Source organism: Myotis davidii, unplaced genomic scaffold (assembly GCF_000327345.1).
Source record: "Myotis davidii unplaced genomic scaffold, ASM32734v1 scaffold147, whole genome shotgun sequence".
Lineage (NCBI taxonomy): Eukaryota > Metazoa > Chordata > Mammalia > Chiroptera > Vespertilionidae > Myotis > Myotis davidii.
Window position 1 is genome coordinate 10,121,711 of NW_006383010.1, and position 25,758 is coordinate 10,147,468.

General features: G+C 38.6%; 1 protein-coding gene across 1 annotated transcript in view; it reads right to left on the reverse strand.

Moving 5' to 3' along the window:
- MOXD1 (monooxygenase, DBH-like 1) overlaps positions 1-25,758 on the reverse strand; it is an 80,215-nt gene that overhangs the window by 24,989 nt on the left and 29,468 nt on the right. The window contains exons 4-9 of the mRNA XM_006778483.2: positions 16,759-16,938; positions 16,145-16,247; positions 14,608-14,774; positions 12,324-12,515; positions 10,757-10,816; positions 6,627-6,769 (exon numbers count right to left, since the gene is read on the reverse strand). Of these exons, the coding sequence (XP_006778546.1) occupies positions 6,627-6,769; positions 10,757-10,816; positions 12,324-12,515; positions 14,608-14,774; positions 16,145-16,247; positions 16,759-16,938 (845 nt within the window). The remainder of the gene's footprint in view (positions 1-6,626; positions 6,770-10,756; positions 10,817-12,323; positions 12,516-14,607; positions 14,775-16,144; positions 16,248-16,758; positions 16,939-25,758) is intronic.

Consider the following 25,758-nt stretch of genomic DNA (forward strand, 5'->3'; position numbering starts at 1 on the left):
TGTGTTTCTTTCTTACATAGTGCTAATTTCAGCCTGCTTCGTTGGGTTTTTATTCTTTTAATAATCAGATACTATTAAACCTAACCTAACCACTAGGGTGGTATGTGTTTGCTAAACGGGAAACTCTTTGAGGCAAGAAATCATTGGCTGTTCATCTCTATATTGCCATGCTAGTTCCTACAAGGCACTTCACAAAATTTTACTGAATGACTTAAACTGTACTTTATTCTTCCTGAAATTCTCATGGTTTTGTTATTAAGGCATTTATATGAGCTTAAGGGCAACTCATAAGCTTGGAATGGATGAAGGGCAATTTATGCCCCTTTTTCTTCCAAAAAGGAAAATCCTTACATGTGAAGACTTTGGGTCTTATTAACTATCAACTAGGAAAGCTCTTTTTTTTTTTTCAATTTTTGTTAATTGGGATATTTTTTTCATTGCTTTTCAGAGAGAGAGTGGAAGCAAGGGTGGGAGGAGAAGAAAAGAGAAAGGAAGAGAGAAAGGGACAACAACAAACAAACAAACAAAAAACAGGCTTAAAAGAGCACATACTATATGATCACATTTTTATAAAATCTAGAAAAGATCAAACTAGTACAGTGACATAAAGCAGATTCACAGTTCCATGGGATTGTCTCCAGATGGGCCTAACAGTGGTCGGCAAACTCGGCTTGCAAGCCACAAGCGGCTCTTTGGCCCCTTGAGTGTGGCTCTTCCACAAAATACCACGTGCAGACACGCACGTACCGTGCAATTGAAACTTTGTGGCCCATGCACAGAAGTCTGTATTTTGTGGAAGAGCCACACTCAAGGGGCCAAAGAGCCGCTAGCCGTAGTTTGCCGACCACTGCTGGGGGAATGGGTGTTGGGAAGTGCACCATGAGGCAGTCTCCTTAGTAAGAAGTGAGGGCTTTGGGCTGCAGTGGCTTTGGCAGCATGATGGAAGGCCTGGGACATTCCTCCATGGAGAGGGAAGCGGTCATTACCAGTTAGAAAACTTCCTCGAATAGATTTTTAACAAAATCTGAAGGGTGAATCCATGCATTGTAATATAGAGTATACAGCCCCACCTCTATACCCACAGGCCTTTATCATCAAAATATATAAAAGTAGGCACATAAAATATGTCACCTAAACCTCTAACTGTGATGTGGCAAGAAAGAAAGCTACTCTCAGATTTTCTTAGAAGGAAGTCAAGAATTCACCTACATTGTGTCAAAGATAAGTTTTAGGGAAAACTGACTCCTCAGAAGTAAGAAATGACATAACCATGTAAACACAGGGAGAAAAGGAAAGTATTTCACACTTCATGTAAAGAGACAGAAAAAGAAACTGACTCTAGAAGAAAATATAAACCAATTATACTGGAGAAAATTCCTACAAGTGTTTCATGGTATTAGCTCATTTAACAAGAACATGAATTCGATTAAACAAGAGCTCAATAAAAGATGATGAAACAACAGAGTGAGATGAACAGGAAGATAGCAGAACAAAGGAAATAAATTTAGGACAAAACAACTTTAGTAGCAAATACATTTTTAAAAAGCAAGATGCAAAAGAGCACTTCTGAAAAATTATAGAATTCTTGGGGAAAAAATCTAAAGTAAATTAGAAAAAAATGTGTAGCTACTCTAAAACTTCCCTGAAATGCAAAAAAAAAAAAAAAGGAGGGGTCCGGTGGGGGGCAGTGAATGTATGTACTGAAAGAACACTTTGTGTCTCAGGAAAATTTGATTCAGATGCTCAACACTGGAATATGTTCAAGTTAACTTATGTGTTCTACAGGTAAAGGACGAATGCTCCCATTCATCCCAAGAGGTCTTCTAAGGGGCGGGGAGAGGGAGAGAAGTGAACCCAAAATATCTCCACCCAAATGCTGTCTAAATATAAGTGCAGGAATTCAAAAAATGTAAAAGAACTCAGGGCATAAAGCACCCGGGAACCCCTTCTTGATTAAACAACTTGAGAAGAAAATATGATGAATCAAATTAAAGAACTCAAAAATGTAGAAATGATATAAAGGTTGTGAATTATCACTGAATCTGTTTTAAAAGTGTAGTTGCCTTAAATATTGTTAGAATTGGCTTTTAAAATTAAATGTGAAAATTAAAAATCTTGAAAATACAAAAATTACAATATGAATAACAAATACCTTGGAGTTATAGAAAAGGGTGGTTGGAGACAATGGGAAAGTATGAGTGTCCTCCTTATCTTTTATGATCTAAAATTAAAACATGTGGTTTGGGGGAGGGGGAGAGAAAGAAAAAAGAAAATAATAACAAAACAAATATAAGAAAAAAGTCATCAACAAAAAAAAACAAAATTTAAGAAATAAGGGGGAAAAATGCCAAAAAAACCAATCATGTAGTTTTTAAAAAGTGAGTGTGACATCGTAATGTTTTTTTACAATCTATTTTCTCAACATCTGTGAGCTCCTTTATTCAATACTGCCTCTTGTGGTTAAAAACAACAGCAACATTTATTTGAAGTTCAACAACTGTTCAGTATCTTTTTCTTCTGATAACGTAAAACAAAATTAAATGTTAATGTTTTTGTTTAAAACATTGAACAAGTTATAATCTTTATAATAGTAATATACTCATCTTTATATCAATACCTACATAGAAAGATTCTGCAATAACTTTCAAGTAATGTTAGTATTTAGTATATTTTTTTCTACCAGAAGTTGAGGTGATGGCTTTTATCTTCTTTTTGAAACTTTTTCTGCATTACCTAAACGCTTTAATAATAAGCATTTGTGATTTTTACACATTATAAACATAAAGTGATTTTGTCTATAAAGAAAAAGAGAAACAACTCTCTCGGTTCTTTTACAAATAACACAGGAACTTTGCAGCATATGAACCTGCCTGGAACTGCATGGATGTGTGGTGCTGCAGAAAATAGAGAATTCATATAAACTCATTATCTATTCTGTTATCTAATCTTTGTAACTTTTTGCTCTTCTTTAAGCCTTGCCAGATCTGTAGGAGGCAAAGAAAAACTGCATCCTCCAGAACAGACAAATCCTGTAACAGGATATAGTTGTCTCTATTTTCCTACCAAGTCATCCTCTAATCTTAGGATGGCTATGGGATGTTTAAAATGAGGGCACCTAACTAATTATTATATTAAAAGCACAAAATAAGAGATTTAAGATTACATGTTATATGATATTCCTTTTTAGTACTGTATCCTGAAACCAAATTAGCAATTTTCTTTTAAGTAAAACAGAAAAATCACCCAGACCATTCCTCTCTTTCTGATTTTTTAACTAGTACCTTGTTAGTTTGGCCTTCAATAATATTTATGTCACTGTGATGATAAAAAATACGAAAATTTGATTTAAAGTCCTGAGGCTTTTTTTTCACTCAGAATTTTGAAGAATATTTAACCTGTAGTTAAATGGTTTTAGGTGGGCAATGACATCTCAAAAGTGACCTTGTTCTGTGAAGCCATTTCCCTGTCTCTCCAAGTGACGAAAAACTCCACTTCCTGAGGGTAACCTAAGGCACGGGCATGACCGAGCTTGCTGGGACATGGAAACGGCATTTTCAGAGGCTTTACACAGATAAATGCAAAAGAAAATATAAGACTATATCCCAGTGTTTCTAACATGACATTTTATGTATTGTTTTGATTTTTACTATTTTACTAGAGGCCCAGTGCACGAATTCCTGCACAGGTGGGGTCCCTCAGTGTGGGCTGAAACTGGCAGTCCAACACCACCTGCCACTCCTGCCTGCCGCCCCCGCTCATTCCAGCCCCACTGCACCTGCTGCGGGCTTGCACCCAGTCAGTCCTGATTGAAAGAGGCTCATGTCTGTCACCCATCCCGAAGGGCTGTGGTGTCCATCCCATTGACATTCCCACAGGAGCCACCTGGCGGCTGCTTTTATGTTGTTTCTTTCTTGCGGAGCATCTAGGGAGGGAAAGTGACCGTGGTGCCCAAAGCTGACTTCCAGGAAGCCGGCAGCACTGTCAGGATCCTGCTGGTGGTGCTGGTCCATCGGTGCCTGGCCTATTCTCCAAAGATTGGACTTGCAGGATTACTGAGGGAGTGAGTGGCTGTCACCTGGTGGTCAGTGTGCATCATAGCAACCAGTTGACCAGTCATTTTGTCATTCGGTCATTCAGTTGCTTAGGCTTTTATATATATAGATTTCTTTTTAACAAAAGGCATATCCTATATAATAAAAGCATAATATGCAAATTGACCAAATGGCAAAACGACAGGTGGAACGAAGGGGAGTGGGCCTAAGCCAGCAGTTGGACATCCCCCAAGAGCTCCTGGACTGTGAGAGGGTGCAAGCTGGGTTGAGGGACCTCTTCCCCACCCCACCCCCCCATGTGCATGAATTTCATGCAACAGGCCTCTAGTATATATACATAAAATCATAGACCACAATACAAACAGTTTATTGTGAATTACAGTTTGTCTTAATTCTCTCAGTTTCCATTTCTTGCTCTATAAAACTAGGATTGCCAAGTCCTGCTCTACCTATTGAAATTGTGTGAAAATAACTTACATGAAATCATGCATCTAAAAATACTACATAACTACAAACTAATTTATGTAAGCATTTTGTTATTTGTATTTTAGTAGATCCAGATTTCTGTTTTGATGGTCACTGGGTTAGGTAAATAGGAACTCAGTACAACACATCTACAAATAATAAGTTTAATTTTTTTAAAAAAGAGTCTTTTTAGTTCATAATTTCTAATCCCTATAATACTTAGAAATAAAAAGACCATAATTGTAGTCTCCATCAGCATCTGAATTGTACCACATCTTCACTGTTTTTTTACCCTCTTCTTAAATATACCCCCTCAAAAATCTATGCATAACTTTTGCCTAATTACATCAGCCTCTTTTAAAAAGTCCTAAGCATTAGAAAATCTTTCCTTATATTAAATAAAATATACACTCCAAAATTTCCACTAGGCACCCTAATTCTTCTCCATTATTTTTTCTACATCTACCTTAATATATCCAAAACAGAATTTTCAATTTTTTCTTTGAACAAGTATCCCTACACCAATAGACCATTCACACATCGTCATGTTTCCTTCACTCGTCTTCTTCTATAACCAATTCCTTGTGATGCAATCAAGCAATTCCAGCAAGTGCTACCTTCAAAAGGTAACCTGAAGGTAAACATGTCTCACTAACTCTACTGCCACCACCTTGGTCCAAGGTACTCTTACCTCTCACCTGAGCAACCACAATAGTCCCCAGATTGGTATTATTCTTTCCAATCTTTTCTCAACACAGTAGCCAAACTGACTCTTAAAAAACACACTGCAATGGCTTCTTTTTGCACTCAAAACCCTAAGTTCTTATGCTGCCTATAAAGTCGTACATGATCTGGTCCCACTTGCTGTCAGACCTCCTCACTCATTCCCTACCATATTCCATCTGCTCCAGCCAAACCCACCTTCTTGTTGCTCTTTGAACATGCTAGCTTCATACCCACCATAAGGTCATTACCTGACTCTTCTCTTTGCATAGAGTATACTTGGATATGTTTGCATGGCTGGCTTCTCATCACTTAGGTTTCTGCTCAAATGTCACTTCCAGCCATAGAGACTGAATGTGTGTGTCCACCCAAAATCCATTATGTTGAAATCCTCACACCCAAGGCGATGGTATTAGGAGATGAGGCCTTTGGAGTCTCTGCCCTCATTTATGGGATTAGTGCCCTTATAAAAGCAGCCCGAGAAAGCCCTCTTGCTCCTTCTGCCCCATGCGGTTACTGCGACGGTATGACTGTCCATGAGGAAGTGGGGCTTCACCAGACACTGACTCTGCCCCAGCTTTGATCTTGGACTTCCCAGCCTCCTGGGCTGTGAGAAATCAATTTCTGGAGTTAATAAGCCACCCGAACAGACCTAGACTGTTTGTTCAAATGGTGTAGTTTATATTGAATACCGTTTTCCTCCCAGAGTCTGGAATTTAGGTAATTTGCTAAGGAGACTAGCCCCCAATAAAATCTCTGAGCGCCCAGTCTCTAGTGAGCATACATGTTGTCATAATTTTTTTGTTAATCCTTACCTGAGGATATTTTTCCATTGATTTTTTAGAGAGAGTGGAAGGGAGAGAGAGAGATGGAGAGAAACATCGATGTGAGAGAGACACATCGATAGGTTTGCCTCCTGCATGTACCCTGACCAGGGCCAGGGAACCTGCAATCAAGGTACGTGCTCTTGACCAGAATAGAACCCAGGACCCTTCAGTCCACAGGCTGTGTTGCCATAATTTGATGCTGGTAGAATTAAGCACATTCTGTGCAACTCCACTGGAAAGGGTTTCTTGGGAACTTGCACCCGTTTTCCTGTTGACTTTGCCCCATATGCCTTTTTCCTTTTGTTAATGTTCCTTTATATGATTTCACTGTAATTAATATTAGCCATGAGTACAACTATAAATATCTCTGAACCTGGGAGTAGTCCTGGGGACCCTGGACAAAGCAACCAAGAAGCTCACCTGGCCTTCCCAGTTGAAAATACTCAAATAGAACAACACGTAAAAGAATTCCATAACATGGTGATAGATCCAGTATAAAAATAATTTCATCCTGTTCTGAAGTATATTGTCCTGACCACGAGCTTCATTTATTACTTACGTGACTGGCTTATAGATCTCCTTAACACCAATGAACTGAAGTTGCTCCATAATGTCTGGGATACTTGCACATCGAGCAAGATTAATTCTTGGGTAATAAAGAAGGTATGAGAGACACATTTCATTCCTGGTGCTTAGTCCTCCCTGCAAATGGAGATGTTTTATTTAGAAAAGTATATTTGACTATTTGACACTTGGAGCACAGAAACCACCAAGATCATACAGTTCCTCCCAATGTTAAAATGTAATAAATCTTCAAGCTGAAAAATAATCTAAGTGACTACTTATAAATTAATGTGGTGGCTATTATACAATGACTTTACAAATTGTAAAAATATAATGTCTTACTTGATGAGCAAGGCAGGATTGAGTCAAGGAGAAGCCATTCTACAAATGAGGCTGCAACTGATGCCTCAGTAAATATCATATTTAAATTATTCTTGACCTGAGGGGGCTATTAGAATTTTACCAAATTGTAGAAAGAAAGCTGGGCCTTCATATCCTCACATCAACCAGTCATTAACTGCTGGCCGCCCCACTGGAGGGAGTGTAACTTTAAGGGAGGCATTCCCTGACTCTAAGGGCAGGGCCCAATGAGGGATACAGTTGTGAGCTCTTATCATCTGATATTTTCAGTGGCTGAGGTGTAGCTGTATGGGCCCTGAAAAGGGAGAGTATCCATAGTTTAAACCAAAATATACACTAAAATAATAATTTATTATATACTTAGTAAAATACGTTATGAAAACAAAATTATATACAAGGCATACCTTCTGTATGCTAACCTTCAATTCTCCTCTTCCCCACAGTAAACAAAGATGATGATCATCTTGATATTTTGTTTGTTATTTTATTGCTTTTCATCACACTTTACATTCAGTTCACTGATCTATGTATCCCAAACAATATAATGTTTACTTTTGTATGTTCTTGAACTTTAGATAAATGATAGTCTGGTGCAAATTTGCTCTTTTCAAGCAACATTATGTCCTTCAGAATGGCTTTAGTTCATTAATTTTCATAACTATATACTATTCATATATTATATGAACATATTATAATATATTTATTTGTTTTCCTTTTGATAAATATTTAAGCTGTTCCCCAGTTTTTGTTCCTGGGTTGTTGCATGTTACTATGAATATTTTATATATTCCTCTCCTGGAACACTTCCCTTCAAGGTTAAGTCCACATAGGAATGGAACTGGTTAGAGCATATATCAATCTTCAACTTTACTAGAGAATGCCATTTTTCCCCCAAAGTGGTTTTATAAATTTATATTCATCAGCATATGAGGGGTCTAGTTTCAGTATATTGGAATTACAATTTTAAATATTGCCAAACTGGTAAGTATAAAATATCTCATTCTTGTTTACATTTGCATGACCTTGGTTTCAAATGAAATAGAGGATCCTTTCATATGTTTATTATCTGTTTGGGCTTTTACTTTTTTGTTCTGTTTCTATTTTATATTTGTTTTATGTTACAGGTTAATGAAATTTCTTTCAAATGCTGGATAGTAATGCTGTTTTAATCTATGTATTGCAAATATTTTTTTTTTAGTTTAAAACTTTTCACCTACTTAACCATGTTTTTATAACCAAAAGTTTTAATGTAGTCAAATTAATCAATGTTTTAATTCATAGTTTGTGCTTTTTATGTTTTGTTACAGAGTTCTTACCTACACCAAAGTCATAATGATATATTTATATATTTTTCTCCTAAAGGTTTTTAAACATTTCTCTTCACATTTAAATATTTTTAATCTACCAAGAATTGATTTTCTGTACATTGTGCAAGACAAGGACATAATTCTATTTTTTTTTCATTTGGATACCTAATTGTGTCAGTATTCTTTAATAAAAGTCCATCCTTTATTACTTATCTGAATGCCATGTCTATCTTAAACTTAGTTTCCATATAAAGGATTGTAGGTTTGTTTCCAGGATCCCTACTCTGCTCCACTCTTCTAACTCTGGACCCAAAACACACGACGAATCACCATAGCTTTAAAATAAGCCTTCAGAGGTTTGACGTTCTGATCGATGATTCTCCGTCTCTGGATCTGTTTTTGTTCATCAGTTTATGTTGTTCATTGTATTCCATAAATGAGTGAGATCATGTGATATTTATCTATCTCTGACTGAGGAAGGCAGGGGAGGGTGGGGGTAAGGAGGAAAGATCAACTAAAGGACTTGTAAGCATGCATATAGGCCTCCTCACCAATGGACACAGACAACCGGGGGTGAGGGCATGAGTGGGGTAGTAATGGGAGGATAAGGACACATATGTAATATCTTAATCAATAAAGAAATTAAAAGTAAAAATAATAATAATACATAAATAAAATAAAATAAGCCTCATCTCCAGTAGTTTGTTTCTCATCTTGTTCTTTTAGTACTGTCCTGCCTATTATTAACACTTTGCTATTCTATGTAGATTTTAGAATCAACTTTCTTCGTGTAAAAGCAAAAACTGTAAAATATTTAGAAAATTAAACTAAGAGAATAACTTTGCTGTTATGGCTAGGTGAAGATTTCTTAATACCAAAATCCCAAATCATAAAATCTCTCTGAACTTTTTACTGAAATTATATCAAATTTATCGACAAATTTAAATAGAAGAATTACTTTTATTTTTTAAAGGGATGATTTTCTTTAAAAAAAAGATTTTTATTGATTTCAAAGAGGAAGGGAGAGGGAGAGAGAGAGAGAAACATCAATGAAAAGAGATAAGAGAGAACCATTGTTTGGCTGCCTCCTGCATGCCCCCTCCACCCGATCAGGGTGGAGCCCACAACCCAAGCATGTGCCCTGACCAGGAACTGAATTGTGACCTCCTTGCTCATAGGTCGACAATCAACCACGGAGCCACTGAGGATGGGAAAGAATTATTTTTATTTTACTAAGTTTTTCTATCCATGAACACCGCACCTCTTAATTTCTTTAGGTGTTTCTTTAATGTCTTGCAATACAGATTTATAATTTTTTCCATAGAGATCAAACATAGCTAATGTTAGATTTTATTTCTATAGAACTTAAGCATTTTTAATCATATTTTCTTATATAGTAAAGTATAATTAATTTTAGATATTACCAAGTTTGAGATTTTTGATGTAGAAAATTATGTATCTGTGAATAAAGTGTTTTTTGCCTCTTGGCTTCTTTTCTAGCCTTGTCACTCATTTTCTTCTTTCTCAGTGCAATTTTGAATAGAAACAGTGATAATGAATATCCTTGTCTTCCTGATTTTCAACAAATGCTTCATCTAATACTTTATTTAGTTTGATATTTGCTATAGATTTTTCATAACCAATTTTTATCTTAAGAAAATTCTCTCTCTTACTCTTGGTTTGCTAAATGTCCCTCTGTCTCCCATGGCTGACTTAAATTTTAAGCTGAGGCATCTTTTTCCTTCAATATCTAAATGAAGAATGACACTAATATATTTTCTAATTTAAAACAATTTGGTATTTCTTGGCAAAACCCAAATTGGCCCCAACATTATATTTTTATATAATGCATTTTTTATAATGCAGGATCTGACAATACTTTGTCAAAGAGATTTCCATCAGGTGCATATTGTTGACCTCATACTGCCATTCTTAGGTTTAAGTTTAAAATTACGCTAACTTCATAAAATGAGTTGGTGAGAGATGATTCCCCAGAAAAGATAAGTAAACCATGAATGATCTAATTATTTAATGTTTAGCAGAACTCCCCAGTAAATCTGTTGGGATGGAATTGCTCTTTGTGTCAGAAACCCCAAGGTCATGCAATTCGTTCTTCCTTTCGAAGTCTTGATTCATCTAAGTCCAGACTCATGTAGATGGTCATTAGTAACCACCGGTATTTTATTCATAATATTTGGTGAGGAAAAATTAAAAGACTAAGGGTATCTTTTCATGAAAGAGTCAATAAATTACAATGCAAATTTGACCATAGTATCATTAGTTATTCTGATAAAATGCTAAAACAGGTCTGATTTCACTTTTATGATGTTTCATGTTCAAGACATTCAGGAATTTTGCTTCCCAATGGGAATGTTTTTTAGCTCTTTTCCTTCAAAAACCAAAGTTTATTCCTCCCTCTCTCTCCACAGATAAATTTTAATAATAAAAAATTTCTTACCCAAGTCATCCGGTCTCTATCTTTTGTGTTGTACCGACATTCGGTAATTAGATTATCTCCCTAAAACATAAAAAAAAATGAGCTTTCAGATTGCAGTTTTAGGCTGCTTCACTTATCTAATACATTTGTAGGCCAACAGTTTAACTTGCTATATGAAGGGATGCTTTAAGTAATTTGATTAAAAGAAGACCCTTGATTATTAAATTCTAGAATAATAAGCAAGCAAACAAGCAAGGTGCGCTGGGTTCAGGCAGGGCTCCCCCATGTTCTAGCTGCATGACCTTAGGTCAGGAAATGAGTCACTGGGTATAATGTGCTCATCTAAAAATAATAATAAAAATAGCACTTGTTTTGCACAGCTGTTGCAAGGGGATTAAGTGACAAAACACACATTTAATTTTCAGGAGAGATTAAACACTTCATAAATGTTAGCTATAGCTACTAGCTATTGTGATTATCTCTTCATTTACATTATTTTCTTTAAAGGTCTTTAGTCATGTATTTCCTTACAACACAATTATGAGACAAATTAATAGTAATTTACTTTTCCAGTGTTTTTCAATCTTTTGGACAATTCAGCACACATGGAAAAGAATGATTTTTTAGGCGACCCACTCAGGAAAGTGAACAGGCTACTTATGAACCAAACACAGCTAGCTCTGTGTGCTAGCCCTCAGGCCTGCTCTCCGTGCCCTGCTCCTCAGGGGGACCAGGGATCAGTATCCCAACACACTTAGACCCTACTCCCAGCACACCAGTTGGGAAGCTCTGAGATAACGCAATAAAACTGGTTGGAAAGCCTGAGACAAAACAACACAATAAGAGTGTGTAGGATCTTGATAATATCAGTGTTTCTCACACTGCATCTTTCTATCCTCAGGGTGTAGCAAGGAATCTCTGCATGCAGAAATCTCTCATTTCAAAAATAGTGTATCAGAACTGTACTTTTAAGAATGAAATAAGGGTAGGAAATTGTATGACGATTTTGATAGTCATGGGATAAAAATTTTCGAAAAAAATGATTGCAAAATTTTTTTTTTAAGCCTTCATTATTGTAGGGCATAAAATTCTCTTCTGCTTCCTCCTGCCATGACCCCAAGTATTGTTGCAAGCAGATTACACAGCACAGCATAATTAGCTAGGTCCCAAACACCTTTGCCAAATGAAAGAATTATCCTGATGATGATGTTTACTAAAATGAAACTTTTAAAAAAATATCCTATGGGGTAAGGAATCCCCTGATTTTCCCTTTACCCTAATTGCAGCCAAAGTTTCAACTGGGGAGTCAAATAAGAAAAGAGCAACGCTCAGAACCTGATTTTTATATTCTTTTTAAATCAACTTGAAGCGCCCCTGGGAATAGTAAGAAAAATGAGTTTTGATTTTGGAAAACAGATCAAACACATTCCATCTGGGTTGTGCAACACCCGTGGTGGGTGGCTTTAGGAATAAGGATACCATGCACACTTCATTTCACCACTAGAAACCTTGCTAATTATCAGCAGATATATGTCTCGTGACTTTTATAACATTCAGTGGAAAAAAAATAACAACACAACATTCATACTGGTAAGATGGTTCGTTCTTCCTTTAGGTACTGAAACTCCTGGAAATTGAAGTCAAAATTGTCATCATAAGCAAGTAATTTCATTTCTTCCCCTTTGCGAAAGTGACGGAGCCTGATGCCTCTGCCAGCCAGATGAGCATGGAGCAGAACAGCAAACACGTGGATCCCACTTGGCTTTTCAGCTTCCAGAGCCTGCGGGGTGGGGAGTGAGGAGTAGGAGAGTGGAAAACTTGATTAGCCCAAACAAGTGTGTATTCAGACCGTTCTCATTCAAAGAGACTTGGAGAGACAACTGAGAAGAAAAGCTAAAGCAATTTAAGTGAATGCTTGAGCCACCAAACATGCTGAATTTGGATTTTTCATGACATTCCTATCAGTATTATCATTATGAAACAATATTTGCTAGAAGAAAAGTAAAGCACTAATGCTACCCAGCTGACATGGCTCAGTGGTTGAGTGTCAACCAATGAACTAGGAGGCCACTGTTCAATTCCCAGTCAGGGCACATGTCCAGGTTATGGGCTTGATCAGAGAGTGAATCACGGATGGGCAAGAGGCAGCCCATCCGTGATTCTCTCTCACCATTGATGTTTCTCTCTCCCTTTCCCTCCCTAAAATCAATAAATATCCGATATAATAAAAGGCTAATATGCAAATCAACCAAACAGCAGAATGACCGGTCGCTATGACGTGCAATGACCACCAGGGGGCAGACTATCAACGCAGGAGCTGCCCCCTGGTGGTGAGTTCCCACAGGGGGAGCATTGCTCAGCCAGAAGCCAGTCTCACGGCTGGTGAGTGCAGTGGCGGTGGCACTCACCTCCACAGTAGTGCTAAGGATCCCTTGTAGGATGTCTGCCTGCCGGCTTAGGCCTGCTACCAGCCTAAGCCGGCAGGCAGACATCCCCCAAGAGCTCCAAGGCTGTGAGAGGGCACAGGCTGGGCTGAGGGATCCCCCCACCCCTGAGTGCACAAATTTTTGTGCACCGGGCCTCTAGTAAATTCAATAAAAAGGAAAAAATAAAAGAGAGATGATTGAAACACAATCCATGATTCAGGAAGCCTAGAGCGCACGATTGTTGTGCACCAGGCCTCTAATTTAAGAAAAAAAAGAACTAATTCTGATTGAAGATTTACCAGATCACTCTTAAATGTTATCTTTCTTTTTCCTTCTTTTAGGAGGTACAGAGGAAGTCAAGACTCCTGGCAAAAATATCCCAGTATGTTAGTAACCTACAAATTCAAACTCTTAAAAGGAGAAATTATTCCACACTAACAGATAAGAAAACCAAGCGGGAGAGGGGCATTAAATGACTTGCCCATGGTCCTATAGCTAGTAAGTGATGCCATGGCTATCTGAATTCTGGTCAAAATAACTCAGAAGAATATGTTTCCACTTTACCAGCCTGCCACACTCCCTACAACCGTGCCAGCTTTTAATTCATAAAGAATACGATCCATCTTGAAGCACTTTCATTGAAAAGAACTATACATGGAAGCAGCCATTGTTAAATATTTATACACTAGAGGCCCAATGCATGAAATCCATGCACGAGTAGCATCCCTAGCGGCTGCCTGCTGCCGGCAAGGTCCTCCCTTCATTCCGTGCTGCCCCCTGGTGGTCAGTGCACATCATAGCGAGCAATCGAACTCCCAGTCAGTCAAACTCCTGAGGGGACACTCTGCATATTAGGCTTTTATATATAAAGATGTACTTATCTTGTCCAATATGTATTTTATGTTAGTTATTCTTGCTCTTTGGATAAAGAAGGAGGAAAAACTATGAAGCAAAGAAAAGAGAAAAAAATTGAAAATGGATAATGAAAAAAACAAATAGAGATGAAAGGTAAAGTTGACAAAGGAAACTACACTAATGGAAAAAGAAATTTTAAAGGATAAAGTAAAGTGTCCAATATGAAATAAACAAAGGAGGTGGGGCTAGGAAGGAAAACACGCTGAAAGTCATTCTTGTCTTTAGAATTCTACTCCTGTAGCCTTCAAGATTTAAAAAAGCAATCAAAGTGAAAAAGCAGTCATACTACTGGTAAGTAGTATGAGAATGGTTTTTTAAGATTAGTGACCACAAGGCCCATCTGCCTTGTTCATCACTAGTAATGACTACTGTCCCAGTTTAATTATTAATACTACCCCCATTTACTCTAAAAGGTACCCTAATTTGAATCACAAGAAAAATATTAATAATGAACAAGCATGGAATTTTCCGGCTTTCTAAGAGCATTGATTAATCTGTAAAGAGCAGCACATAGATGGAGAGGAAGCATACCTCTGCCAGGCATTCCAGAGTGCAGTGACCCTCGGACTGGAACTCGGGCATACCGGGAGGGATGGTGTGGAAGAGGCTCACCCAGAGGCCAGCCTCTATCACCCCGGCATCATATTTCCTTATATCTGTTGTGTGAAATAACCTCAGTCCCGAATTATCTATTAAGCCTAGAACAAGAGCAAATAAATAAAAGTGAGTTTTCGTTCTTAAAAGTAATTCCCTATATTCAGTTGAAGTGGTTCCTTCATTTTCCCTAAAAATCTCACAAGGAAAAGGGATATAAGCAAAGATTGATGGAAGACAACGTTTGGCTTCACAAATGGAAATTGAAAGTCAAGTTGCCATATTGCCCGCATACCACGGAGAAATGTTTGTGTTGTCTAGCTGACATATTCCACAATTATCTAACATGAAGACAGAATCCTAAAGTCATTCATTAAAATGTAGAAGGACTCAATAAAAGTCTTATATTATTTTCAGTGATTTACATAAAGGTGAAAGTTGCTTGGTCCAGAAGCCATCTGCTGATAGAGGAAACTATTAATTGCTAACTTTCTTTATAGTGTGTCATCATTCTTTCAGTTGTTCAACAGTTATTCAATCAATATTAATGGAGACTTTATTATGTAAAAAGCACTACAATAAGCATTGTGGAATGAAAGACGAATAACGCACATTCCTTGCTGTGACATACTTATAAGGAGGGAAATTATGAATCCCAAACTTCATAAATCTGTTCCAGTAATTTTGAAATTAGTTGACTCCTTCCTATAGTGGCACTGTACTACCTATGAGTACTAAATTGACCCTTTGGATCAATTAGCATATATATAATTTATTATTAATTGGTATGATTATTTTATTATTTTTCTTTATACTATAATTTCCACAGATGGAAACAGTGTCTGCTTTTCACAAACATTATATCATTAAGCACAGACCCAGCACATAGTTGGTGTTCAGTATTTGCTGAATAATTGCATGAATCAAATGTATAATGAAAACTTTATTATCTTGCAATTTTTGGTTTTGGAATATTACATAAGTGAATTCAGAAATCAAATGTAAATAATTACTGCTCTTCATTTTAATATCCTATCGCACAGTATTTCTGTATAATTACTTTTTGCATATACTTATGGTTTCCTATCACATAAAATATACTATTTTCTAGTGTGATGAATGGTAGTTTTACATGTATAAATAGAAAGTGTTTCACAAGCATCCTGTATTTGGAGCTAATTTACATGACAAAGGGGGGAAAGTCTATTCTTCTACTTCCTGGTAAGTAGTGTGAAAATGGTTTTGTAAGATTAGTGACCACAAGGCCCATGTGCCTTGTTCATCACTAGTAATGACTATTGTCCCAGTTTAATTATTATCAGTACCCCCATTTACTCTAAAAAGTACCCTAATTTGAATCACAACATATAAGTTAATTCTTTCTAACAATGGATGTTATTTTGTTTCAACTCTAAGACAGAAGTTACAAAACTTTGTAAAAATCATAGGTAGAATATGTAAAAAATAAACTCACCTTCCTCATACGTCGGATTGTCATAATGAACTTCCAGAAGCACATAACGAGGATCTAACGGAGTGCCGAGGGACAACCCAACATGAGGTGGATAGGAAAAAGCCTAAATTAGGAAAATTTCATGAGAAAATGCCCTGTGAAAGTCCCTGAAAGTTCTACTCTTCTCAAAAATCAACTATTCTCAAAGAGATTTCAACATACTGAAACTCCAACAATCTATCACTGATAAAATAAAATGGCTTAAGAAAAAAATTACTTTCCTTGGAAAATAAGCCACCCTCATATCAAAAATAGTGTATAGAACTCTAGCCAGTTTTGCTCAGGGGATAGAGCATCAGCGTGCAAGTCCCGGGTTTGATCTGGTCAGGGGCACATGCCCGGGGTTGTGGGCTCGATCCCCAGTAGGGAGTGTGCAGGAGACAGTCGATCAATGATTCTCTCTCATTATTGATGTTTCTTTCTCTCTCCTCCTCTCCCTTCCTCTCTGAAATCAATAAAAATATATATTTTAAAAAAGAATAGTGTATAAAGCTTTACTTATAAGTACATATTGGAATCATAGCGGAAAAAATGATCACTTAAGTGTGTTACATCTCAGTAATCATTAGCCCCACCTCTCCACCAATGGCCCAGGCAAAAATCACGGTCTCGCAGGTGTGGAAGGCGTCGGGCATGTTAGGGTGGTAGCACTCATGGCCGTAGTCCAGAACACTGTCGTTCAAGTTGCTGTTGCACTGATAGACCAGGATGTGATGGACCAGACTCTCATGGCCTCTCTGTATCACTGGCTCAACCTACACAGGCACAAAGCAGAGGGAGGATGGGATGAATTAAATCTGTAATACCACCAACAGTTAAAAGTAGATACCATTTGCAGCAGCATGGATGGAACTGGAGAGCACTATGCTAAGTGAAATAAGCCAGTCAGAGAAAGATAAATATCACATGATCTCACTCATTTGTGGAATTTAATGAACAACATAAACTGATGAACAGAAACAGATCTAGAGACAGAGAAGCATCAATCAGACTGTCATACCTCAGAGGGAAGGTAGGGGAGGGTGGGGATAAGGGGGAGAGATCAACCAAAGGACTTGCATGCACGCATATAAGCCCAACCAATGGACACAAACAACAGGGGGGTGAGGGCATGAATGGGGCGGGGGGCAATGGGGGAAAAGGACACTTATGTAATACCTTAATCAATAAAGAAAAAATAACAGTAAAATAAAATAATAAAAAAGTATATGGAAACTCTTTGTACTTTCTGTGTTATTTTCTGTAAACCTAAGCTCTAAGAAATAAAATCTATTAAAACAAAAAATAAATAAATAAATCTGCCTACCACATCACAAAAACATCCAACTAGCATAAATGATTATCAGTTTTCAAGAAATGGTTTTCTCCAAGCATGTAAAGGTTATATGGTTCAGGTATAACTTGTTGTGAAGATGATAATGACGACGATGATGATGATGATGACAACCATGGCAACAGTACAGAGGAGATAAGCGTTTATCCAAGAATCATAGGACTTGACTAATCTGTTGTTTCTTTAACTCACCTTTGTTTCCCTTGCCACTCTGCATAACAGATGTTTCAAAGCTTGCTTTTCCTCTTCTAGGCCATACTTTTTCCTGGCTCTTCTTTAGCCTCCCTCTCTCCCACCTCAAAATGTTATCTTCACTAATCCCTACTGGAGGTGACAGATGATATCTCATTCATCTATTTATCTCTCTTTCTGATGCTGAGCATAGAGCTGGACACAAAGTAAAGCTCAATAATGGATATTTTTATTTTAGGATTTAGAAACAAATTCTATTTCCTCTAATAGTAACATTAGAATGTGGGAGAGAGGAAGAAGAAAACATTGTAGTGATGTGCTCCTGTGATGCCTCTCAAATCAGAAGAGGGGAGGTAGAAACCAGTGAAAATAGAGTAAGCAGGGAAGCCAGGCCTCAGGGTGAAAGCATGGTCCATGAGAGCATGCTCCTTCCATCCTCCCTTCTGTGAGTGCCCTTCATACACTCTCCCACTTCTGTCCAGGAGCTCAGAGAGAGCAAGGCATACCCTCACCTCACAAAGAGCCTTGTGTCCAGAGCAAGTGCGTGAACCCTGTACTGAGCTTAGCTGCGTCATTGGTGTTCCAATCGGTCACATGGTTCTCTAAACCTTCTGTTCATCTGACACAGAATCCCCGATGTGCTCCTAAGTTTCCCAAAGGCTCACCGTGTTAGGGCTCATCCACATTTATGCTTGTAGCCTCCACTACTCAAATGCAGGTAACGCATTTTGAAACTCATGCTTGTTCTCTGCTTCAGACATGCATGCAAAGATGAAGTGTGTTCAGCTATTTTCTCCTAAGGCTTTCCTACAGTTTTCTACAGAGTTTTACCATTTTAAAAAAATAGTAAAATCCAAGCAGCAGAAGAGGGAAATGGTACATAGTAGGTAAAGATCTGAATAGGCAGTCAGGGACTTGAGTTTTTAAAGCCAACTTTATTTGGTGTTGCTAGTGAGTTATGCCTTACTTACCATATGCACACTTTTCACATCACATAGAGAAATGACATTGGCATGGCTTTGTCTGCACTTGTCTTTAAAACACTGTGTGCCTTGAAGGCAGAAACATTTATTTTTTTTTTTGCTTGGAAATGACAGTTATGATTCAAGCATGGTTGCATAATACACAATGATTACACAAAAGGGTAACCCAGAATGTCCATTGGATTTTAGTTTCCACATGTAGTTTAAGCTTTCTTGTGAGACTTGGTTTGTTTGGGCACCTCAGTACTCCAAGGGGGACAGGGCCCTGCTAATATGTACACAGTAAGATATTTAGGCACATGCGAGCTTTTTGCTAAGTGTCTTATAAGTTCAGGAAGAACCTGTAGGTTGTACTGAGTTCTACAAGGTAGGTCCTGGAAAGGAGTTGTTAGGACAAAATAGTTGGCTGTTGCCAAGGCAGCCACAGAAACTAGTGGTCTTCATCGAGGCATAGCAAGAGTGAGCTAAGAGTGCATGCAGAAATGTGAGGCTGGGTGGTGCCTAACATTAAGATGCTTAAAAAATGGGCGAGGAACCTAAATAGGCACTTCTCCAAAGAGGACAGATTGCCAATAGGCATATGAAAAGATACTCAATGTCACTAATCATCAGAGAACTGCAAATTTAAAGCACAATGAGATATTACCTCACACCCGTCAGAACAGCAACCATCAACAAATCAGCCAACAAGTGCTGGCGTGAATGTGGAGAAAAGGGAAACCTTGTGCACTGCTGGGGGGAATGCAGATTGGTGCAGTCACTGTGGAAAGCAGTACAGAGTTACCTCAAAAAATTAAAAATGGAACCACCTATGACCCAACGATTCTACTACTGGGAATTTATCCTAAGAAACTTGAAACACTAATTCAAATTAATATATGCATCCCTATGTTCATTGCAGTGTTATTTACAATAACCAAGATTTGGAAGCAGCCCAAGCTCCCAACAGCAGATGAGTGGATAAAAAAAAGCTATGGTACATTTGCACAATGGAATACTACTTGGCCATAAAAAGGACATCTTACCCTTTGCAACGGCATGGGTGGACCTGGAGAGCATTATGCAAAGCGAAGTAAGCCAGTGAGAGAAAGACAAGTACCATATGTGGGATCTAAAGAACAAAATGAACTAGCAAGACAAACAGTGACAGGCTCATAGAGGACAGGCTGACAGCTATGGGGGGAGGGGGGCGAGGGGGCAAGCGGAGAGAAAGAGAGACAGAGGGAGAGAAAGAAAATTCATAAACATGAATAACAGTGTGGTGATTTCCAGGGAGAAAGGGGGTTGGAGGATGTTATAGTGGGGATAAATGGTAATGTATGGAGACTTGACTTGGGGTGTTGAACACACAATACAGTGTACAGATGATGTGTTGTAGAATTGTGCACCTGCCTGAAGCCTGTATAATTTTGTTAACCAATGTCTCCCCCCCCCCAAAGTAAATTCAATAAAAAGAAAAGAAAAAAGGTGCCTCAAATAAACTTCTTCTTCTTCTTCTTCTTCTTCTTTTTCAGAGAAAGGCTTCTCTTACTCATGAAAGATGGAGAAAACATAGATGAAATGTTCCATAAACACCAATAAAGAGGAAAAAAATATTCTGTCCCTATTATGTTACAACTGGTTTCATCTCTTTTCTCTCATTACTCTGAATAGCAGCTTGAATTTCACTGAACAATCATTATAGAATGCTTGAAAATTAACATATACCATAGCTGCAAAATTAATACTTTCTCATCTCAGCCCCAGGTAAAAAACTGCAAAAATACAAAGCAAACCTTACATGTAATGACAGTGCAAGATAAGAGCTTCAACACCCTTTATAAGATTGTGCTAATTCTTTTAACTCTAAAGAACTGCATAGAAGAGTAAATAAATTAAATTACATTTATATAAGAAACTATCTTAAGTGTTATTTAAACTTGCATATATAGAGTTCAAAGGTGTAAGACAAACTATTTAGTTTTGCTTTATATAAACGCAAAAATGGTAAATGTATTTGGGAGCAAAAGAAGCTTTCACCAAGTACCAACATAATGGACTAAATCAACCAGATTGCATATAAAAGAGCTTCTTTCAAACGTTCCATTAAAAGTAAAGGCAGAAGTAATCTTAATTAAATAAGAAGCATACAGTCCCACAGAGCTTTTTTCCAGGCTTACAGTCTGGGGATGCCAGTGGCTCACTCCCAGGCCCCAAGTGATGGCTGCTAGCTACCCTCTGCTTCCTCAACCAGTTCCACAAACATCGGAATCAGTCCTGGCCCTGGGGTGATATTCTTCTTCAGCTCAAGTAACGTTGAGCACTGTCTGAGGAAGGAGAGGGTGGCACACAAGTGCTCCCCAACACATCCTACTCGTTGGCTGCATGCAAGTGTTAAACACTATTCTTTCTTGTCTACTCAGTACCTGTCCGTGGGAAACAGACTTTTCCTTTTACATCACTGTGGTGTTTGAAACAACGGCACAGCTGTGCATTTTTGTATTCAAAATATTTCTGAGAAAAATAAGGCTGCAATGAACCTGTGCTATAAGGAGCAGCACTTCAAAAGGGTGCCCTATTTTGCTCACTTCGCAGATGTCACATTATTATCACAATCAAGTGCGAATGCCAAGGGCTGCTTCTATTCAAAAAATACGAAACTTACAGAAGTTGTCAAAAAAGGTATGGCAACATAAAGTATATAAATATAGATAAACTGGTCTTTCTGGGGCTGAAATGCACATTTCAATTTTGTTTTAGGCTGCCTCTAGGATTGCAGAAGAAATAAATACCAACGAATATAAAGCAGTGCATGAAGTGGGTGGTAATGACACAAACACCTGATGACGTATTGAAGCATGTTACTCATCACTGTGTTCTTGAGCACATAAGTGGGATTTACAGACCCACCTTCGTATGCAATAGATGCCGGGCGAGGATGGCTTGGCGACTGGAGGGTAGCTATTAACCTCGGTGCATAGTAAAGGAACAGTCCAGGAACCAAAACAGATGAAAGAGAAGGAGAGAAAAGAAGAGCTGCTAAGAACAGCCACGACCAAGGTGGAAATTAACATCGACCTTAAAACTGAACCTGGAAAGTGAAAACCTCCAATATGTATACTGTTCCCTGTGACCCGTCCTCTTCTCTTACCCTCTTTATTCAGGTCAAACGTGTCTAGCACACTCCCTGCGACACAAACCCTGCTTAGTGACTGTTTATTGAATGGAAGTGAGTAAATACTCCCCCTTCTCTGAAGCCTTCATCAATAAGCCAAGTCATCAAATTCAAATTCATTCATTTCTTGATTGTCTCAATTCCTTAGACCGGCCCTACGTTGCACTTCAGCAACCCCACTGTCACTCTCCCACCCGGGGCTACACGCCTTCTGAAATTCTCTTTCCATCCCACTTCCCTGCTCTTTTAGTTCTTTCACCCATTCCAGTCACTCAATCTCCCACTTTTTCCTAGCAGACAACTTGAACTGCTTACTCATCAGGTCCTCACAATTGACCCAGGTACTCACAACTGCGACTCAATCCTGTAATCTGCCCCTTCTCAAGGGGTACTGAGGATACTTTCACAACCATGCGTATAAGACCTCAAAACTCCTGATTCGCACTGGAGGCCTCCATGCATCAGTCTTGCTTTCTTTTGCTCTGCATCCTGTTCCTTGGGCATAACCTGTTTGGTGCAGGGTACAATTTCCAGGGAATGGGAGAACTTTGTTCCCATTGCAAGCCTTTAAAAATCTGTGCATACTGGTTTGCATAGAGGTTGGTATCCACACATAACTATTGGCTCTGCCTCTCCTCCCCAAAAGATACCAAGAGCCACTAATGGTGGGATTCCCCAATCCCATGGGAGGAACCAGGTCCCTACTCCCCCAGTCGGTTAAAGCCCACCCTTAATAAAGAAAAAGGGAGGAAATGTTGGGAGCCATTAGAAATATTGGCTTAGACAAAGCCATCTTAAGAACTATAAGTTTCTGGTTCCTTCGGAAACTCCTAATTACCAGAAACCACCTGTGTCTTGCAAAAAAAATAAATAAAAATAAAAAAATAAAAATCTGTGCATACTTCCTAATCAGCTCTCAGTAAATGACTCAATTATTTTGGTGAGAGAGGAAGGATTGTCTATCTACTCTAGCTACATGAGGCTAGTTAGGTTCACAGGCCAATGCTCTAACCACTGAGCAAAACCAGCCAGTGCCAAATATGTACGTTTTATACCTAGGTCATAATTGTCCCTCCATTTGTTTGTGACATGAACTTATCACAAATATCCATGCTGCCCTTTAAATGATTGAGATTAAGTAGGTTTTATTATCTATAGCTAAATACATGTGTACTAGTGGAGCAAAATACATGTGGAGCAAAAAAGAGGGGAAAATCCCTTTCTCGACTTGTTTAAATACACTAAGCTCAGCATGAGAAAAACAGGAGGTTATCAGAGGACTTACAAACAATTTCCCTATACTTATTTTTCCAGGTCTACCCATTTAAGATGTTGCTTGTTGAAACATGAGTGGAACATAGCTCTCCACAAACAACTTGCAATTCAATAACTTAAAATTAAAACAAAAGGAGAGAAGCGATGAGTGCACTCCGTAATGAGCTGGAAATTTTGTAAATTCCCATCACTTTTATTCCTGTCTGTTCTTGTTCCTGGCATCAGGCTTTACACAGTCACCTGAGGCACAGGTTGCTATCCAACTAAGAGCCAGTAAACCATTTCCCACAGAGGTTATCCAAAGAGCAGCTGGCTCATAGAGAGATGCTGCCTTGGAGGACATGGCAGCCAGAACTAGCAGTGTAGACAGACGATTACAAGACCATGCTGATGTATAGCAGAGTAGGGGTATCCAATTTATAAGAGGCAATCAAACTGAGTAAGAGAATGAGTGCCCCACAGCTAATCCAGTGAAAAAGGTCAGGTTCAAAGTAAAACCGGACTTGCTGATTTGATGTCAGGGGCCACAGCTTGAGTGGATTTGGCAGCTACAGCTCAGGATGTGATGGTCAAGTGGGATAGAGATGAAGAGAAGGGATGAAGAAATGGGGAGAACTGGGGAGAGTTCATTATGCTGGGAAATAATTAACCCCCCGCTGCAACCCTGAGTTTTCCCGGGAGGCACCATCCGCAAGCATGAGCAGGCCCTGCCAGCCACTATTGACCAGTTCAGGGATGGGTGCCCAGCACAAGGATCTTGTCTTGGAATTTTCAAACTATGAAAACAAAAACAAAACAAACCAAAAAATCACCCTCCAGAAGCTGGGGACTGTAGAAGCCAGTGCGTAGTGAGATACAAGACAGCGCACAGAAAAATTCCAAAGTCAAGACAAGACAGTCCTGGCAGGGTTTGAACGCCTAAGTTTCTGAAGCCAGCTGCATCTGCCATTCTGTGGCTTATTTAACCAATCTTCCCTCTTATTTCATTAGTCAATACATCCCTTTCTATTTCCTAAGCTGCATCAGGTTGGGTTTCTGTGACTTGTAACCGAGAGTCCTCACTAATACCCAAACATGAGTAACTATCTAATCAATTCATCAAGCTGTATGTGCGATCTGAAATTATCCATTTTTTGTCCCTTAGGAAATTTGAGACAATTTAAATTTAAAACTGCTTTTTGCACTAACCGGTTTGGCTCAGTGGATAGAGCGTCGGCCTGCGGACTGAAAGGTCCCAGGTTCGATTCCGGTCAAGGGCATGTACCTGGGTTGTGGGCACATCCCAGTAGGGGGTGTGCAGGAGGCAGCTGATTGATGTTTTTCTCTCACAATGTTTCTAACTCTCTATCCCTCTCCCTTCCTCTCTGTAAAAAATCAATAAAATATATTTTTAAAAAAACACAAAATACTGCTTTTGTTTTACTCGTCCATCTTAATTGGATCTGGATGAGTTAGTAACAACATGACTTCAATAAATGCCCTTGGAAAGCAATATGAGGCGAGGCAGGAAATCACCCCCTATAACCCACAAAATGTCTTTCTCCCTGGCTTATGGATTCCTGAAGTTCCATTTTAGGTACATAGTATTAATGCTGTTTTCTTTACAAATATGCAAGGACCGTCGAGAGAGGTAAAACATTATGATTTACAGTTATTTATTTGAAATATAAATTATTAGGTTCTTTTGCTGAACACGTCAAGAATATAAAAACAAACAGAACAGCCAATGATGTTTAAGAAAGTGTATATAGCACAGTATGCTTACTGTATATATTGTTCTTTGAATTTTTAACAGACTACTCATGAACTCTAAGGTAGCTTCTGGGACTATTTTAACATATATATTAATTTTCATTTAACTGAGATATTCAGTAAACTGGAGATCACCTAGATACTCTAAGAAATTTTAAATTAACACCTATATGGCCAGAAAGGAATAGTAGAAAGACCAGACAGTCAGGAGACCTAGTTCACTTCTTTTTTTAAAATATATTTTTATTGATTTCAGAGAGGGAGAGGGAGAGAGAGATAGAAACTTCAATGATGAGAGAGAATCATCAATTGGCTGCCTTCTGCATGCCCCCCACCGGGGATCAAGCCCACAACCCAGGCATGTACCCCTAACCAGAATCAAACCTGGGACCCTGCAGTCCACAGGCTGACGCTCTATCCACTGAGCCAAACCAGCTAGGGTAACCTAGTTCACTTCTTAGCTGTGTCACTAACCAGTTGTGTGATGTGACCTCTAGCAAGTCCCATCCCACCAGCTCTTACTTTCCATCAGTCTCTAATCCTCAATACAACCTTATGAACTTACTTATTATACATTTTATAGATGCAGAAAATTAAACACATGTAAGTTAAGAAACTTGCCCAAGTGTCAGAGGCCAGATCCTGACCACTGGTGGCACTGGCTCAGGGGTCAGTGCTCCTAACCACACACTGACACAGGCGTATCTTTACTGGCAGGATCGTAGGTGGGGCAGTGGCAGTGCTCCACCAAGATAACTTCAGTCTTCCCATCACCCATAAATGAATGAATGAGATTTATTCATTCATTCATTTATGGGTGCCTTATTTCTAATCACTTGCACCTGTGACTCTCCTCAGAGGCCTGGTCTTGGGCTCCCCTCGCAGA